This window comes from Teleopsis dalmanni, chromosome X (assembly GCF_002237135.1).
Source record: "Teleopsis dalmanni isolate 2A chromosome X, ASM223713v2, whole genome shotgun sequence".
Classification (NCBI taxonomy): Eukaryota; Metazoa; Arthropoda; class Insecta; order Diptera; family Diopsidae; genus Teleopsis; species Teleopsis dalmanni.
In genome coordinates this window covers 80,326,353-80,343,292 of record NC_051848.1, presented here as the reverse complement: position 1 = coordinate 80,343,292, position 16,940 = coordinate 80,326,353, and the positions used below count along the sequence as shown (strand labels likewise).

The 16,940-nt window shown below is 26.9% G+C and overlaps 1 protein-coding gene across 1 annotated transcript in view; it reads right to left on the bottom strand.

The window, feature by feature from the left end:
- Window positions 1-2,752: 2,752 nt before the first annotated feature.
- The window catches only part of LOC119689380 (acetylcholine receptor subunit alpha-type acr-16), a 63,324-nt gene continuing 49,136 nt past the window's right edge, over window positions 2,753-16,940 (bottom strand). Inside the window, exons 3-6 of the mRNA XM_038104204.1 lie at window positions 12,230-12,339; window positions 10,979-11,193; window positions 10,720-10,893; window positions 2,753-2,882 (exon numbers count right to left, since the gene is read on the bottom strand). Of these exons, the coding sequence (XP_037960132.1) occupies window positions 2,798-2,882; window positions 10,720-10,893; window positions 10,979-11,193; window positions 12,230-12,339 (584 nt within the window). The 3' untranslated portion in view covers window positions 2,753-2,797. The remainder of the gene's footprint in view (window positions 2,883-10,719; window positions 10,894-10,978; window positions 11,194-12,229; window positions 12,340-16,940) is intronic.

Sequence of the window (16,940 nt, the reverse complement as noted above, 5' to 3'; positions counted from 1 at the left end):
ACCCAATTCTTTTTCACTTTCTTAAAATATAGTGAATAAAAATTTCATGTCATTGAGAACCTATGGGTACATTTTTTTTCACTTTCTTAAATTATAGTGAATAATTTCACCAATACCAATACATTGATTTAGTAAAGTATTGATGAAAAACCATAATTTGGCTTATAGTTTAATTGAAACAGATATTCGAGTATATATAACATATAGATAATAAACAAGCAATTTCGTACATTCACATATACAATTAGGTCACAGCATGTGATGTAGGTGATACATTAATTACAAAGTATAACATCTACATTAGTGTTATGATATATACCTATGAAACCTAAAGTAAACGGATGTCGATAGTATTCCAAGAAATCACAGTTATTCAGAAAAACTTTGGTTAAGAAAATAGTTTACTGTTTGTACTATAAGTGATACATTTTAGAAAAACTATAAAACTGTTTTGGTTGTGGTTTATAGTAGAAAACTGATAGTTTAGAGATGAAGTAAATCTCTCAATGGTATTACTATGGGCAACAAGGTTATGCGTGCTCCAACAGCTTTTGTGGTCGGGACTGTTATTATAATAATAATAATAGTTGGTGGAATACTATTCTAATACATGCAAAAAATTTGTATTTTATTAAAATTTTTAAAACTAGAAGACAAAATTGGGCTGCTTATAAATCAGCACTTATAATATTATAATCATATAATATAATATTATATATATATATAATATATATATATTTTTTTTATAATATATATAACATATAATATAATGTTATAATCAGCACTTATGAAAAAGTTCTGATGTACCGAGTGGAATAAGTAACTATATAAGATGGTGATTAGAAATAATTGAACATTTAAAGTTCATTTACATATATTAAAAATTTACTAAATATTTTTTAATGTGAATCTATTTAGGATTTCAAACCTAATGAAATGGTTATTATTATTTTTTTTTAAATTAATATTATTAATTTTTTTTTTAAATATTTTGCGTAAATTTTAATGGAAAAATTTAGAAAAATTTGTGCTACAATTTTTTTATTTGCAAATCACATTGAATGTATTTATAGTGTATATTAGGTTTTATTTTTTCCCCAAAACATGTAGTTTTTAACTATAATGTGGATTAATATTTTTTTTTTTTTTACAGAAATTTGAACTCATGCAATTGTTTTTTGAAAATCTCATGGAATTATATTTTATATCAAAGATTGAAATATTACAGTAATTAATTTTTTTTTGGCTTGTTATAGTGTTAGGTATTGTTTTTGTCATTAAGTTTTGCAATTTATTATATATTATATTTTTATTTTTTTATTAATATTCCTACATTACTTTTTTCACTATTTGATTTTCTTTGCTTGCTTAATTTTAATACTGAAATGATAACTTAGTTATTATTATTAGTTATTTTTTATATATTTTTAAATCTTATTATTATAAAAAAATATGTAATTATTTTATTTTTAATTATTCATTTTATACAATAACAACTTTTCCTTTTTTTGAATTTGAAATTTGACTTCTCTTAGTGTCTATAATTTTCTATAATTTGGAAATAATTATTTTTTTGTTATTTTGCATTACTTATTCGTATTTCCTTGTCCTCTTTACTTTTATTGTATCGTATTTGAATTTGTTTCCTTTTTGTTGCCGTTTTGTGTGTTTTTGTGTGCTTTATTATATTCTTGCCTACAGCAATTTATACGTATTTGTTGCATTCCTACTACTCCTTCTTACTGGTATTTTTTTATCTTTTTCATCATTTTTGGTATTTCACAATTAAATTATATTTAATAAACCTAATAATTTGTAAATATGCGCATAAAAAATATTTTTCATTTACTCTCTCCTTTGTTTCTGCTAAAATTTCTTTTAAACTTTTGTCCTTAATAAGCCTTAATATGCTAATAACAGCTGTCTCCTTCCTTCTTATGTACTTTTTATACTTATTAAGTAGTTTCTTATTTTTTTGTTTCTTATTTCTTATTGTTATTATTTTTCTTTTTTAGTTTAATTTATTATCTTCCTTCATATATATTTATATAAACATGTTTCATAAATATATTTAATATCTTTTTAATTTAAAATAATAACTTTTTGCATAAACTTGAAAATGTGTGTGCGTATGTGTGAGTACTTCATATGTCGTGTCGTATGAGGTTTTTTAGTGTATGTGTGTGTTTTTTATAGGAACAATCACTGTATCTTTCATAATAATTTTCTTTTTATTAAATAAAAAAATAATTAACTTATTTTTATAATTACTTTTTTTGTTGTTGTCTTTTGTGTTTCAAAAAACATCGCATTTTTATTGCCGGAATTCTTCATTTTTGATATATGTAATTTAATTTAATTTAATTTAATTTAATTTAATTAAATTTAATTTAATTGTTTCTTATATATGCTGTAACTGATCTGAATACTTTTGAGTCTAAAATAATTTCAAATCAAAGAATTTATTATAATTTTTTCATGTTTATATATAATATTTCTTATGTTTCTCTTAATTTTTCTATGTTGTTCGGCAGTAATCTCACATAATACCTTTTTTCCATAGTAATACTTTTTAAGTAAACCACTTTTCAAATATATTTAAGTATCTTAAAAATTTAATTAACAATTTTTTTTCTAAATGTTTGCATTTTTAATTTTTTAATTTTTTCATTTTTTCATTTTGTATTTTATAAGTAATAGTTTTTTCATAACTTGCCTAAAAAATCTTAACTTACGTACTGTACTTTTTTAATATATTTTTATAAATTTTTTTCCGAATGTTGAGTTTTTATCGGACTTATTGCACAATTATGTGTGGGGCCGACAGCAACACAGTCACCGTTGCAATAATTGTAAAAAGTGTGAAAACAATTAAACAAAATCTGAAAATAGAAATATTAAAATTGTAGTGCATATCATCAGTACATAATTAAAATTTATTCAAGATTAAATACGACAAAAATCAAATAATTTAAAAATATGTATAGTCTTTGTTTACAGCAGTAACTCACAAAAAAAAAATTAAATAATTTATTACAAATTATTAAAGTTTATTAAGATGTTTCTAGTAATATCAAATACCTATCAGCAGAAATCTTTGGAAATATTTCTTGGATTAAAATGTATTTTTTAGACTGCAAATACCAAGGTTTGATCGTTTATTAATTAAATGACCCAACATTGTGGTTCTAATTTGTGCTTTCGTCAACTTATCAGTAATACTTACTAACAGATCCACTTTTTGCATTAAATTGTAACGAAATCAATAACCACAGTCATACAATATATTGGCAAAATAATTATAATTACATATGTATTATACTATATACTATATAACAATATTATATAGTTATGATATATTATAAAATATATATTATATATATAGTATATAATTATATTAAGAAGTTATATAACTATATCTTGTTATGTATTTTTTTAATGTTAAATTATTTACTGTTGTATAACAGTTTATTTTTCAAAGTGATATAAGAAGGCCAACATTATCATATATTCTAATAAGTACGATATATGGCAGGTATAAAATCTCTTTAATTTAAAACTATAAAATCTATGCTGGTGTCCTATGCAGGTTTGCTATGCTGATCTCCTATTCTATTCTCATAGTTGCAAAATGCTAGTATGAGAGCTGGCCTATGAATAAAGTAATATTCATCTAGATTACTGATTAAGAGAGACTTGCCAGTGGACAAGCTTGCTAATGAAGCTGGCGTAACTACTTCTATAAAAGCTATAAAATCTCTTCAATTTTGTTCTAACATACATTCATTAGGTAACAACTAGTATTTTTAGTTGTTATTTCATTAAATGAATCTAAATTGATCAACACTAAGAGAACTTGTCAGTCTACATCATTTTTATAGTAAAATCTAGGCTGTACAGATATTGGTAAATTTTTTCCTTGTCGCTTGATTTCTTTTTTATGGGGCTAAAGTATTTCCAGAATACCCATTTATTATATAATAGTAAGATCTCTCTGCATATCAAATTTTCTAATATACAAGAAAATTGTAAATCTTTCGGGGGGTAATGCCTTGGAATTACACAGTTCTAAAAGCCTTAATTTAACTACTTTACTGGAGATAATAAAACCTTACAGTAAAGTTGGACTGATGATTTGCTAATAGTTAAGCATACTATTTTTCTGATTTAAGCTTTTACCATTAAGGATGAGTTCAATCTGATTCAAAATTTTAGATCTATTATTTATAGTAGAGTTCCCGTAGATCTTTTCAAAATCAGTATTAATGTATCGTTTCAATTGGATAACACTTGATTGCGTTCTAGAATATAGTATACACACATCAAATGTGTAAGATATCGGTTTTTTAGAAAATAAAAATTGTCGGTTTTAACCTGCAACGTTTTCCAAATTTGGATCTTTAATTAACGCTTCTTTTTCTGATTTTGCATTGTTGCCTTCATGTGGACAGAGTTTCACTAACCATGAAATACCGATCTATAGTCTTGTAACAATAAGAGAACATTTTTATATTAGATGTGTTTTTACGCTGTGTCGTGTTTTTTGTGTGCTTTATCTTTAAATCTTTTTTAAATAAATTTTTAAAATTATTATATTGAATTTTTTTTAACAATGGGCCACTAGGCCTAAGTGCATACTTAGGATCGTTGGCATAACCTTACCTAATCTACATCGGTTTTGATCAATTCGACAACCCTGAAATTGACGGTGCTCTTGTTCTAACCTATATATAGTGGCTATTATGAAATGTCTAATGGTAGACAATAGACATTTGTCTACTGAGTCGATTGATAGGCAATTTTCTTATTACGAAACTTGGAAGACAAACAAATGTACTATGAAAGTATAATTTATGTCAGCAATAATTAAGACAGCACAAAATGCAATGTTCAGCAGCACAATTTTTTTAACCAAACGTTTAGCCAATTTTGTTGCAATATTAAATATTTGTGTAAACTTTAAAATTATAAAAAAAATAACGAAATTTAGTTAAAAATCCAAACTTAAAAGTGTTTACAAAAATATTTTCGTAAATAACTTGGTTGTGTGATCATGTAATTCTAAATTGACTGTTAATAGCATTTTAACAGTATTTCTTTATCTGATCGATAAACTTCTACTGCTCAAACGCAATAGACAAATGTATCTACTGCTGATAGAAAAATTTCTATCGGTTTGCAGTTCACAATACCAAAATTCGATTTTGCTGACCAACGAAAGAAATTTTTTATTGTCTATCAGTAATAGATAACCCACAATAGGCAATATTGTATTATAAGTAGGTTAGGTTAGGTTGTATCGGCGAACCCAGGGGGATCCACTTAGGCCTATAGGCCCATTGTGATACCGTATTATTAGATCCCATTGTCTAAAACCATCTTGAATCTTTAATAAAGCTTATAATGCTACACAGAGGGAGGTCTCGAAGTTCGTCAAGATCCTCATAAAAGAAAGCCTCCAAAAATTTAAGGCGACGCCGCGCATGTGCCGGACAGAAACAAAGCAGGTGAGAGGCACTTTCGTCATCCTCACCACAACTGCGACAAAATTGGTTGAACGGTAGATTCAGTCTCCTAGCATGATTACCTAGAGTACAATGACCTGTTAGTAAACCTACTGCAAGACTGATATCTCTACGGGGCATCTCTATGAGAGATTTCGATTGTTGGTCTGTGGCCACATTACATATAGATGCCTGCATATCGTAGAGTCTTCCCATCTTTTGTTAAAAAGTTTGGCACAGGAAGAACTCAAAATTAATTTGCATGATGTCAATGATTGTTTAGGTGTTCCGAGTGGTTTCCTGAAGCACCCCGTCTGGCTAGCTCGTCTGCTTTACAGTTGCCTTAAATATCCCTATGACCGGGAACCTAGATAAGAGAGATATTGAACTGCGTCGACATCTCATTTAGAGATGTGTAGCAGTCAAAAACCGTCCTAGATGTGAATTGGACTGAACTCAAGGACTTTAAAGCAGCTTGACTATCCGATAGTATATATATATTCCTTTCAAGTATATTACCTACTTCTAGACAAGCTAAAGCTTCCTTAATTATTAAAGTATTAAAAGTAAGTAGTTCTAAATTTATGGAACAGAACAAAGTCGTCGCAATGTGCAGATTACAACAGAGATCTGATGTATTTGATATACCAGGCAATATGTAAAATTAGGTTATCTCCGAGCGCAATAGTAGAAAAATATGAAAAATGAAAGCAACCCATTCCAAGCGTTTATCGAAGGGAGCGGCATTTACGTTTGGTTCAAAGAACTGTTCTTGAAACACAAGAAACATTCTTTGTATGAAAAATGAAAACTGATAATTAGCAGAACTGCAGAGTTACGAAAGATGAGTGTTTATGAGTAAAATTATTTAATAGAATTTTCACTGCATTTGAATTATTAAATTAATTTGAGAAAAAAAATATCAAAATAAGTTAAATATTTTAAGATTTTTATTTAAAACCTGAAACAAATGCTCATAAAATAATACTTGAAGTTCAATTATATTGTACTTCATTTTAATCGGAGAGTGTTCTTTTCACGTGTCGCATGTAGTATTTAATTGAATTTTTTAATATAATATTAATAAATTATTTATTCTATGTTGTATATTTGTAAAAAATGTAATTTTATTTTTGTATGTGGCGTGCCATTAAGAGCCGTAGCTCAATACTTCCTGGCAGCGCATATCAGGATTATACGTGTATACTCAAATTTAATATCTTTCATATTAATTATTTTCCATTTAATTATTTTAAAAATTAATTGATAAATATTGGTATTTTAAATTGAAAATAACTATAAAATTAATTTGGAGTAAATGGTTTTGTAAGCCTGCAAATTGCAATGTGTTTGCACTGGCTTGCGTGCTCGTTGCCATGTGTATGTACTGTGTGTACTGTGTGTGTACTGTGTGTGTACTGTCTGTGTGCCATGTGTATGCGTTGAGCGTACGCATGGTTACTGCTAATGCTTATGAAATGCTTCCGTTATTTCGATGTGTTTATGAACTTGATAACGTTGTTGATAGTGTACATCCGGCATACAATCGTTTGCACTTAAACCTAATGTGGTACGCAGGAAGCAGCTAAAGAACAAGCAGAAAGCACATTGAAAGGATAATGGGAATGCTTATGTGCGTTGAAGTGTTACACACTTAAGTACAAACACTTTGTATAGATAAAAATTTATGTGTAAGTGTTATACATTCTCACTAGCACAAATTCATTTTTGTGCACGAATGCATATATATAGCTATGTAGATGTTTGTAAGCGTTTCTTAGTATTAAAACTCTTTGATCCTAGTCTTATACATTTACAAGTCCACACATCCACACACCCGCACACTCGCACACCCGCACACCCGCACACCCACTCAAATCTGGCAACGCAACAGTGCAACAATATTTATGCAAACAAAATTTAATTGTCATAAATTCTGCATAATCCTCGGTGAATTGGGATTAAATATATTAAATTGATAATAGAATTTGGCACATTTAGTAATATTATATGCATATAAGCTTCTGCACCTATCTGATATTATGTATTTCTGGTATTTCTGTCCGTCCGTTCAACTATCTATCGTACTATCTATCGTTTCGAAATTTGCGTGCGCTTTTAATTTTTGTATGAGATTTTCTGCTAATGCCGCACACATAAAATTGCTATTTGTTGAAATGTGCTGAGTTTTATTGTTGTGATTAAAGCTTAATTTGACTAAATATTAGATATTTTGTTATATGAAATTTATTGGACTCCAATGATTTTCGGTCACTCTCATAGCAACACAAAAGTTGTAACTGTAATTGGTTCGAAACAGTCAAATTAATTTTTGGCTCGGTTGCGTATGAGTAATTTAAATATAATTTATTACAATCTCCACAATGGCAATTAATATCGATAGGAGACAACTCATTAAGATTTGCAAATAAGAGTATTTCCACGTATTTAATAATAATTATTAGAAAAATGAATTAAAAACACTTTCTAAACGACATTTAATCGTAATAACTGCATTTTGACTACAGTTTTGTTATGTGTATTCACTAAAAGTCCCTAAAGTATTTAGAAAACTTATAACATAAAATAATTGTTCACACTCACATATTTAATTATGATTTCAATACTAATAGAAGTAATTTATTAAATATATTATATATTCATTTATTTTCTTTCAGGTGTGAACTAATGATATAAGTGTTATATGTGGTTTTAATACATACAACACTTGAACGAGAATGAACGGGAATTTTAATCTTTGAATTCCCGCGCTTATCCAATCGGTAAATCATTTTTATTTTCACGCTGGCAACACTATTATACACATTCTGTCAAAGTTTAACGCTTATCGTACGATTAGTTTTTGTTTGACGTCTATACAAAGAAGTCGAAAAATTTTCGTGTGGCGATTTTTAGCTGAATTTTATTCAAAAAAAACATCGTTGTGATGTGACCAAAGATATGATTTCCAACGCAGATAGTGACCTCACATCCCACATTCATCGAACGCATCATAACTAGTGATAAGACATGGGTCTATGCATTTGACATGCCCACCGCCCACCAAACAACAATCGACCGAATGGTGCTTCGAAGGTGAGCCGAAACCGAAAAGATAACGCCAAAGTCGATCTAAAATCAAGGTTATGTTATACTGACTGTTTTCTTCGATATTGGTGGTTTCGTGATGTGGTGCACTATGAATTCCTTCCGGACGGTCAAATGGTCAAACGGTCAATAAGGAGTATTATTTGTCCGTTATGTGTCGTTTGCGTGAGGCCATTCGCAAAAAGAGGCCATAAGGAAAACTCATGGATTTTACACCACGATAACGGACCGGCTCACACAGCGTTGGTTGTGTCGCAGTTTTTGGCCAAAAACTCCACCAATATCATCAACCGAGCACCGGACTCTCCAGATATGGCCCCGTGTGACTTTTTTCATTTCGCCCGACTCAAATTGCCATTGCGAGGAACGCGTTTTGAGACCATAGTGGCCATAAAAGAGAAGTCGCTGCGTGAACTAAAAGCCATACCTTCGGCGGCCTATAAAACTTGTATGGAAAATTGGATCAAGCGTGGGCATGTATGTATTGCCGCAGGAGGAGAGTACTTTGAAGGCAATAATAAAGAAAATTATTAAAAATTGGTATTTTGCATTTTTTCGTTTAATTTTTGTTCTATAAAGTCAATATGAAAGAAGTGACAGAAACTGCGAACACGGATTTTTTCGTTTTACGTTCATTGACTAGGTTCCACACATAAAGAAAGAAATAAACTCATACAATACATAATGCCTCTACAAACAGAATAGTATTGAAACTTAATAATTAAATATAAAAATAAAAATTAAAATATAATTAATTAATTCAATTATTCTACAAATGGTTTATGATTTCGTTCTAATATAAATACAGCAAGTTGGTTTGTTAATAAAAACTTTTATAGAAAATTGACAAAACTCCAGAAAAATGTGCGAACATAAAAGTCAAGAACGGCTTTGAGTCAGTTGGTTAAGGTGCGCTGACTCTGAACTTTTGATTTGGCAGGGCACAAGTTCGATTCCAGGTACTTGCAGTCTTAAAAAAATTATTTACGAATAATTAAATAAAAGAATTATTTCCAAGAGGATGGATATTTGGCAATATTCGAAATAGCTGTATGGCCAGCCAGAAATTTAATTAATAAAAATAATATAAAAATAATTTTTGTTGTTATTGCTCACTATTGTTCGAAACTTCTCTATGAAATATGTTTTTATGCTAATGATATTTCTAACATGTCTTTATAAATCAATGCCTATTTTTATCTGTGTTAGTCACAGACTCAAACTTTGATCGATTTTGCTAAAGTTTTGTAAAATTTTGTAAAATTTCGTATAATTTGTTAAAAATTGTAAAATTTTACTTATTTTTTTCATTAATGATTATTTTGAATATTAGTCAAAATATAAATTGCTAAGTACTTAAGACATGCACCATTTAATACATCAAACATTTTTTGATTTGAAACCTAATATTTTTCTAAACTCAAATAGGTTAAATTTAATTTCTTGTTTGAAAAGTTATCGGTTACTAGAGCTCCCAATATTAAAGTTTAATTTTATTAGTTTAGTTTTTTTTAAGTCAATATCTCATTTCACCAATACCTTATTAATGATCTTTAAAATGAAAGATTTTAATATCAAATCCTGCACAATAAATTAAAGTATTCAATTCAAAAAAACCTATAACAAAATTCTATTACAAATGATTCAAGTCACTAGATAAAGTAGTGAAAAGTTCAATTTGTTATCTGTGAGATCATAAAAATTGATCATTTTTACACAAAGAGTCATTTGCAAAATAGCAACTCAAAAACTATGAAACTAATGTGGTGGTTCTGCAGATTTAAAGTCAGACTTACAGATAGAAACACTTCTATTAAGGTCTTCTGTCCTATTTTAATGACAAAATATTTTTTCAGCATACTTATATTAAAAAATGTTTTTTAATGTGACAAGGCTTTGAGTTCTTGATAATGATTACTTCATGAACAACACTCAGAGTGATCTTTTTTCTTTGATTTCTAGTTAGTATACCAAATAATTTATGCGTTGTTCCTGTTTAGTAATCAAGTTCGATCTGTTATGCACTGACTTATACATATTTTTTTTATGTCATGAAAACCTGTCTTATACGTGATGTGTACTTTTATCACATAGGACTTTAACTTACCTATCCACAACCATTGCAGCGAATTTCCAATCGCTTATTAGTTCCGCCTCATCATCTGCTTTACGCATTCGTGCAGTTATAAATTGTAATTCTTTGAGAATTAAATGCAAATCCTTATGATTACATCCTATCGTATTATGATGTTCTTCAACCGTCGTTGGCCGGCCAAAGCTTCTATATTATTTAAAAAATAAAGATAAAGTGCATGAAAATTAATTATATATTTTATTTGTGTTTTTAATTGAAGTATGTGACTTACGCCGATGATCCAATCGCTGTTTGCGACCCCGACATTGTATGTCGAAAATCATCGTCAATATCAAGAACATTTGCTAATAGTGATTTAGAAGAACGTTCCTTCAGTTCTAATTCTTTCATACGATTACTAAGCAATATTGTTTTTCTTGTAATTTTACGTCCCGGTCTTCCCATACGTAAAATCCATGGGAGCCATTGTAGAAAAACGGATTTAATCTATTAGTAAGTTTTAAATAATTATAAATTAATTCAGAAGAATATTTAGAAGCAAAGATTATTTTTATTATAATATATTATAAATTATTCGATTATATTTTAAAATAAATTAAGTTTAGCAAAAAAGTGAAAATAAAATTTCCATTGTAAAGTCCGCATACCTATATTTATTTGTAGTTGAACAACTTCAAGACAGTAGTTTTGAACCCTTTCAATATAGTCGAGCGTTTCAAGGAGTCACTACATTGTGTGAAGTGGATTTTAACATCCTCTTCAATATTTCTAATAGAAGACTGCTGGTTAAAGTGTTCTCTCAACAAAGTTAATCTTGCAGAGTTCAAGATCTTTTGTTTCAATAAAATTGTGTATAAAATTGTCTATATTGGGTGTATATTCGGGGGATAGTATGGACAAAGTATGAAATAGTAAGAAATTACCTGAAATGTTCACGTTCACTAAAAGCTAACGGCTTGTGTAAGAAAATTGAGATCAGAACAAAAGTTCATATGTGACACGTAAGACCCATTGTAGCATTTTAAACTGTCTGGCGGGCTTGATCTAGAAATCATAATACTGCTTGTTTTGTGCAGTCTAGTCTTAGTTAATCTACTAAGACATTTATTTTCATCTTTGTGGTCTTAATATATCACCGAAACAGAAATTACTTTCCAAAGTAGCTTTGGGACATGTTCGCCACTTTATGCGAAATCTAATTAATTTTTTCCACCACTTCTTACTTCGGCTTTTGTATGATATAAACAGTTAACAAAGAAAATAGTTTGAAGAGCCAATGGCAGACTTAATAAGTTCAGTCCAGTAACGGATCTTTGGTCACAGCAGCTGTAAACAAAACTTGATAAAATTAATGCAGAGCTTTGAAAAATGTTGCAGCTGCTTTAATTACTTCCCGATATACACTTTGCAATTACTTTTACTTATAATTTAATTGCATTGTTTGCTTTGTGTCTTGCTTACAGTCTTATCAAATGGAAATTATAAATAAAGTTTATTTAAAGTGTAATAAACATAAACTCACCCATGGTGGCATCTCGTGTATGTCCGCAGTGCGATGATGATAGTTAAGTACGACCACGGTCAGTACCACAGATGAGGCGACCATAAACATAATGCAATTAAAGTAGGTGCCTGTCCAAGGCAAAAAGTGGAGTCACGACAAAATTTATTAAGTTTAAAAAAAAAATAATAAAAAAATTTTATTAGTTACTGGTCGTGTGTGATTTTATTTTTAATAAAAGTGTAAAAAGTACAAAATAAAAATAATTTAAAAGTATTAAAAATATTTAAGTATTGTATATATATTCTTTAAAAATTTAAAAAGCAAAATAAATAAATATATTGATAAATATATATATTTAGTTTATAAATAATAATAAAAATTTATATTAGTATGTATAGGTGAGTATATATTTTAATTTAATTTTTTATATATATATTATGGAGTGTAGTATTTGAACTATAATTACAATAAATTACACATACACATATGTACATATTTAGAATATATTTACACTGAAGTTAAAGCAACAACACTACAACAACACTAAAACAACACTACAACAACAATAAATTTATATTGAAATTAATTTTTTATTGCAAGCAATTTATAATATATAATAAATAGTAGCTCGTGACGTTAGAGTAATATGAATTGTATCTAAAATTTCGTGCAAAAGCATTTGAGAAAATTTTATTTCATTATCTATTGCATTTTTTTTTAGTTAAAATAAAAAATGAATTATGTATAATATAAAAAAGAAAAATTTGTTTTATGTTCGTTTTTACTTATTAATGCAATTTTATAATAAAATTTGCCAGAAGCAAATTTAAGGAGAAATTGACATACGTATAGGTAACTATTTTATATATGATATTGTATGTTATATTACATTACGTATATTTTTCTTAAATAATTAATTAATTATGTAGGAACGACTTCACATTTCTACAGGTGTTTTATATGCCGTAGTTTATACTATACTATAATATATTTTGGAAATCAAATGATGACTTTTACTTGTTAATTTGACACTAAGTTCTAATTTTGTTATGTAAACGTTATTAAGTTTTTTTATTTTTGTTTTTTATCACGTTTTAAATAAGTCTTTTTTTAATTTGGTGCTTTTGATTTTTATGTGAATTAAAAAATGGTGAATGTGAAAGCAATAAACAAAAAGCTAATTAATTTATAATATTTTTAATTAGAAATTTTTGAGTAAATACAAAGTGTTGGGATAGCCTTAGTTAGCTTATAAGTAACTATCTACAGCTTCTCTTTAAATAACTAAGATTAAAGAAAGTGGAAAATGTGGGGGAAAGTGGCGGAATGTGTTTGTGTGTGTGTGTGTGTGTAATTAGATTTAATTGATTGCCATAAAAAGTGATAAAAGTACTTAATTAATTGAAATAAAATTTTTAGAGTTTGTAAACTGATTATTTAGTTGACGTAATACATGGTATAAGAATATTAAAAAAAAACAAAATTTTACAATAGAATAATAATTGCTATAGACAAAACTAATAATATCTTCTGATTTAAGGTCTCAAGTATGGTATATAAGATGAAAGGATGTATTATTCTGCATTTTATAGAATCTGTAGATGGTCAGTGCTGTTTAACCCCATCTCGATATCAATACTTTAGTAAATAAGTAATCAAATAAACATTAAAAACACTTAAAATTATAATTAGAACAAATCAATTCTAAGTACCTATTCTCATCCTACGGCAACTTCTGTATCTAAATATTTAATTTTATAAGAAAACTATTAAAGTTTTCTTTTTTGATGTTGAATATATATTATATGTAATAGAAAACATATAATTATTAAACTATATCTCATAACATTTATTTATTAATTATGTATATAAAATAAAATTGTCTGATATTTAATAGACGTCATTGTTTTGGTTTAATTGCTGATTATATATATTTTTAAGAAATCAATTTAGATCTCATTATACCAACAATACTATAATATATTAACCGATCTCAATGCCTAATTAAGATGAATGTGTGAAATATCTCAAATTTCTTAATTGTAATATCTAACAATTTTATATAACTGCTTAACTCTGATAATTGACTTTTATTTCTAAATTCAAATAATAATGGAAAAGCATTACTTTTCTGTTAAGTAAATAAATTGTATTTTGAATACCAATATATTCCAATTAACTATGATGTATAATAATGAATATTAAATTAATAACTCATGTATAAAAGCTTTAAAATGCATATTATTTTAATTAATTACAATTATTTAAAGTCTAATTTTGTGTTCGATTTGACTTGGTTTAAATATATATAATATTTAGATTTATATATGACTTTATATATTTAGAGAGTATTTAGGTATATGGTTTAATGTAACTCATTATAAAAATAATTATAGATGTTGGCGTTAGAGCAAAATGATACTCCTTACTATAGAAGTAACCCATATCAAGTATCGCGTCTGACAAATATAGTAATATCAGTTGGTTTAAGATTATAAGTGGTTAATATGAATGTATGTTTCTTTCTCTATTTTACTGAGTCTGCAGGTGGTCAGCGCCCTTTAATCATATATTTGGAGAACAATAATTAACAGCTAGTTAATACTTAATGTTTTTACTTAACACTTGATAGTCCATCACTTGATAGTTCATCTTATGTGCATGGACGTTTAGTGAAAATTCTGTATTTTAACAACCAGAAAATTCTATAAGACATCAGTGTTTGAAAACAATGGTCTATACATATTAGCATATATCTGAAAAATCGACATTTAATCGGCTATTTTATATTGCAGATTATTGCTAATAATGAAATAAAATTAAGAAAAAAGATCTGTGTGATTTTTTTAAAATCAATCTGAAGGATTTTTGGAAGTTATAGAATTTATAGTTTTATTTTGAATTAATCAAGCCATCAGTTTAAGCAAACTGGTTTACTACAAAAAAACTAAGATGTAGACGTATATAAAAATTTTGTAATATTATAATCCAGTACAAGGTACTTCAAAAAGATCACTTAGATATGTTTAACTTTAATAATATAAGTATAACTTAAAGTACATATATATTTCTGATATATAATTATTTCAATACTGTGATGCATGAATGTTGCGTAGATTTTGTCAATATACTTTAGAATTTATATTTAAAAGTCGATGTCCTTGAAAACTAGTAGTTTACAGGGAAAACATTATATAAGAAACCAAGTGTTGCACTAAAATCGAAATCAAACACAGCTGTCTCCAGGATTAAATCATACAGTTCTATATAGAAACTACTAGCAGATAATGGCCTTCTGAACCACTTTTTTTCTGAAATTATGTTTGAATATTAGTAATGTTTATATATCCAAAAACTGCTTCTTAAACATCATTACTCATTTATTTAATACTAAAGGACTTATAAACGTCAAATAAAGTAATTTATTTTAAAAAAGTATTTGATGTTTTATAACATTTAAAAATATAGAAAACATAATTTATATATGCATAATTATAAATTAATAATATATAATTTTTTAATAAATTATTAAATATTCTTTTGGGTCTAATAAAATTGTATAATAATTTGTTGATTCATATAATTCATCAGTAGATTTATTGGATTAATTTTACTTCAAATAACTGATTCTGTAAATTTATGAGTGATATATCTGTTTTAGAATATATATAAATATGTTTATCGTTTTTGTTTTTTAATTTTCCTGTCTATTAATTAAAGCTTAATTAATGCTCATGTTCTGTGTGAAAGTACGATCTATGAAAGAAAGTTTTAACTAAATCTAGTGAAATTTTATTAGTCACTAAGTAATGAAATAACTAATTTTATATGTGATAAATTAAAGTTTAACAAGATATTGTTATTATTAGAGAAAGAGAAAGAGAGAAAAAGCAAACAGAAAGAGAAGAAAGTGAATGTTAAATTATCACATTTACCAAATACACTGAGAAGAGGCACATCCATGTTAAGTACAATGTTTAAGTTTAAGTTTAGTTAAAATTTAAAGTTAAAAATTATTTATTATTTGATTTTTGTTAGATAGTTTAAGTTTTATTTAGTAATTTTTTGATCAATATTTGTTTATTTATTTAATGTATCATTAATTAAATTGTGTGTTACACAAGAAAAAGCATCATATTGTATTCAGCATAACCCAATACCCTATAGCGTAAATTAATTTCTTTAATTTAAAAGTAATTAATTAATAGAGTATTTTAATATAAATCAATTCTCATTAAATTTTTTTTAATATAGATTGTATTAAAATATGTTAATTTTACTAAACACTGAACTCAATATATAACTATTTTTAAAAATATTTTAGAGTACAGAAATTTTAATAGGAATCTATAGAAAATATCTCTGTAAAGTGTTTGAAAAATAAAATGCATTGAAACATATTAATAGATTACAATATTTATTAACATTGTTTTAAAATTTAATAATATTATTTTTTGTTAAATAAAATAAAGTTATTTTTTTAAAACGTATGATGTTGTCTGAATAAAACAAATTTAATTTGAAAAATATTTATTAGTAATATAACAAATAATTCAGAAACTTTGTATCCTATATGTTAAAGAAGGTCTAATATGTATGAAGGAAGATATTGAAGATTTCTTTTAAAAGCTATTGTATGTTAAATAAATGAGGTCATAAAATAAAATAGTGCAGAGTTGAGTATCTCTCTTTTAAAATTATTGACACAATTGTGATATTGATATCAAGC